This window comes from Neophocaena asiaeorientalis, unplaced genomic scaffold (assembly GCF_003031525.2).
Source record: "Neophocaena asiaeorientalis asiaeorientalis breed wild unplaced genomic scaffold, Neophocaena_asiaeorientalis_V1.1 scaffold280, whole genome shotgun sequence".
NCBI classification, from domain to species: domain Eukaryota; kingdom Metazoa; phylum Chordata; class Mammalia; order Artiodactyla; family Phocoenidae; genus Neophocaena; species Neophocaena asiaeorientalis.
In genome coordinates this window covers 366,313-369,247 of record NW_020185321.1, presented here as the reverse complement: position 1 = coordinate 369,247, position 2,935 = coordinate 366,313, and the positions used below count along the sequence as shown (strand labels likewise).

At 61.2% G+C, this 2,935-nt stretch overlaps 1 protein-coding gene across 1 annotated transcript in view; it reads right to left on the bottom strand.

The window, feature by feature from the left end:
- Positions 1-1,207: 1,207 nt before the first annotated feature.
- PLEKHF1 (pleckstrin homology and FYVE domain containing 1) overlaps positions 1,208-2,935 on the bottom strand; it is an 8,323-nt gene continuing 6,595 nt past the window's right edge. The window contains exon 2 of the mRNA XM_024734145.1: positions 1,208-2,856. Coding sequence (XP_024589913.1) covers positions 2,003-2,842 — 840 coding nt within the window. The 5' untranslated portion in view covers positions 2,843-2,856 and the 3' untranslated portion in view covers positions 1,208-2,002. The remainder of the gene's footprint in view (positions 2,857-2,935) is intronic.

Sequence of the window (2,935 nt, the reverse complement as noted above, 5' to 3'; positions counted from 1 at the left end):
ACTGTCCTGGTGCTTCTACTCCCCGTTTACCAGGCAAGGGAGGTTCTAGGGGAGTGGGGCAGTGACCAAGAGGCCAGTGGCTGGAGCTGGGCGCTCCCTGCCTGGGCACCAACCCTGGGTGAAGGGACAGGACTGGCTGGCCCGGGCTTTCACACCGATCTGGCCTCAGTAAGTTGCCCTGCACCCTGTAACCTGCCTGCCCTGAACCCTCTGCCCAGGCAGAACTGCCTGAACCAGTTTGTGTGGTTCAGGGAGGCCAAGGACTCGTCAGTTCTTGGAAGCACCTCTGACCCTCCCCACCCAGTCCCTCTGCCCTGAGGGTTAGGCCACAGGCAGGCCCTGGGTGCCTCACACTTTGCCCCTCCCACCCTCCCTCATATGGGTGGTTCCTGTCAAGAGTAGGCTGGAGTGTTGCCACCCCTTGGAGCCCACCTGGCCTGCTGAATCAGAGTTAGCATTCAAAGGAGATTCTCAGGGTTCTGTCTTCAAGTGAACGTTTGAGAACTGGGCCGGGAGGACAACTGTTCACCCAGGGACTGGAGCTGATGGTGGGCTTTCAGGCACTGCACAGTGTGGGCTGGGGGCAGCTTTCCTGGCCCCAAAGTCACCACTTCTGACGGTGATCCCCTCTCTGCCCAGTGGGCTCTGGCCAAGGCCAGCCAGGCGACGGGGGGGGAAGACTGGTACAGGAGACTGTCCTGAAGGACCACAACTCTGTGGCCGGGTGTGGGCCAGGCATCAGGTGGCTGCCATTCAAGCTCCAGCCCCAATGCACACTAGCTGAGCATGGCAGGTTGCTGCACTTGGGACCTCCCCACTCAATGGCACCATCCTCGGGGGGGGCGGGGCGGGGAGGGGCGCAGAGCAGGAGGCCACATGGGAGAGCTTTAAACCTGGAAGGCTCATGGAGAGCTGGACAAGCGGCTCCTTGTTTCCTTTACTTGCTGTCTGGCTGTTTAGATAACTCACACCAAGTGAACAGGGCTGCAGGTGCTGGGCTACAGTCACAGCGCCTGGATGCACGGGGCTCTGTCCCTGGGAATCAACCACGGTGTGGTGCAAACATCTGACCCCACTGGAACTGCCAGCATTCTCAGGAATGCCCAGAGTGGTGGACAGTTGTTGACATTTGCCACCTAGCATGGTTTCAGTCCTCAATCACAGAGGTGTGTCTGAAGCAAGAACACTCCTGGACTTTGCAAACACATGAGTCAATAAACTTTCTTTTTATTATTAAGTCAGTCTGGGTAGGGTTTCTGTCACTTGCAGTTAAGAGTCCTAACACAAAACACTGCTTTCTCCAGCACAGAGAGGGATGAGGACAGGACTGCGAGGCATCAGACACCTGGAGGGAGGTGAGACTGGGCCAGAGGGCTTGGCAGGCCACTCTGGACCACGGGGAGCTCAGGCTGCAGTTCCTGGGCCTGGCGGGCACCCACAGCATGGCAGTCTCTTGCCTGGCTCTGGGTGAGCCCACATGCCTGCCTTGACAAGGCCCAGCCAGCCAGGCAGGTGGGCAGGCACTGGTTTCCTGGAGGCCTCTCAGGACCCACAGTCTTTCCTGCAGGGGGGCGGGGCCAGGTCTGGGGATTCAAGGCCTCAGAGAGGAGAGGACCTCACTCCAGTGCAACCTTCTCTCTGGCCCCTAAAGCTTCCTGAGTTTGTCTAATTCAAGGGATCATCTGGATCAACAGCTCAAAGGGCCAAGAAACGACATTTGTTCCCAAGAGGCCTAAGTATTTTGGGTTTGCTAAATGAAAAGGTAATTACCTGAAGTGGAACTAGAAGGATGCCAGTATCCAAAAAGAGGCACTGGGGATTCAGAGAAAAAGAGCCACTTCCACTGTGCCCACCACCCCGTGGGGTAGGGTCCCATGGGGAAGGGCCCTTCAGGGTGCCGGGCAGCTTGGGGAACTCTGCCCTCTCAGGGGCCCAGTCAATGGCATCCGCTTGGATGCCGAAGTGACTAGGGAAGCCCTCCCGCATGTCTGCAGACCCGGGGTCAGCTGTGGAAGGACGACCAGGTGACTCCCGAGGCGTAGAACTCCACGCGGCTGGGCCAGTCACCATCCCCACTGCTTTCCCTGTCCTCATCTGAGTCATCGTCGTCTCCACTGGATGCTCCGCAGACAGCCCCGGCCAGGTAGGCCGGCTGCCCGGCGGCCCCGGTGCCCAGCTCCTCCGCCTCCTCCTGCTGCTTCTGGGCGGCCAGCTCGCGGAAGCAGAGGCTGCAGACGCGCAGGGGCTTGGGCGAGAGGCGCGGCAGGAGGAAGCGCTCGCGGGAGCACTCGGCACAGACCACAAAGCCGCATTTGCGGCAGTGGTGGCGTCGGGTGAGCGCCGAGAAGCGCGTCTGCGTGCAGCGCATGCAGATGTCCGTGGCTTTGTCGGGGATCCAGGGCGCTGCGTGCTCCGTGCTGGGCTGGAGACCCGTGGCCAGCAGCTGCCGCCGCACGCACTCCTCGATATGGCTGATCCACTCCTGGCGCTCGGTGGCGGAGGCGGCTGACACCACGAAGGACTTCTTGGCCGTCTTGATCATCCAGCGGTTCTTGGCCTGCAGGGTCTCGGGCAGCAGCTCCAGCGTCACCTCCTCCAGCGGAATGATATGCTGGCTGCGGTACTTGCGCTTGTTGAGCACGATGCTGCCGTACACCAGAATGTCGTTGAAGAGGAAGAAGATGCGCGGTTTGGCCTTCTTGCGGCACTCCTTGGTCAGGACGCCCTCGCCCAGCAGCACTCGGCCCGGCAGGGCCAGTGGCTGCCCCGATGCCCCGAAGCAGCTCTCGACAGCCGCGATGCGCTGGCTGTTGATCTCCGTGTTCGCCAGGTAGTCCACCATCTTCGGCCACTCGGCTGTGGGAGGAGCAGCAGAGGAGGCGTCAGCTTGCTCAGACATGGTGGGGGGGGGGGGGGGGGGGGGGGGGGGGGGGGC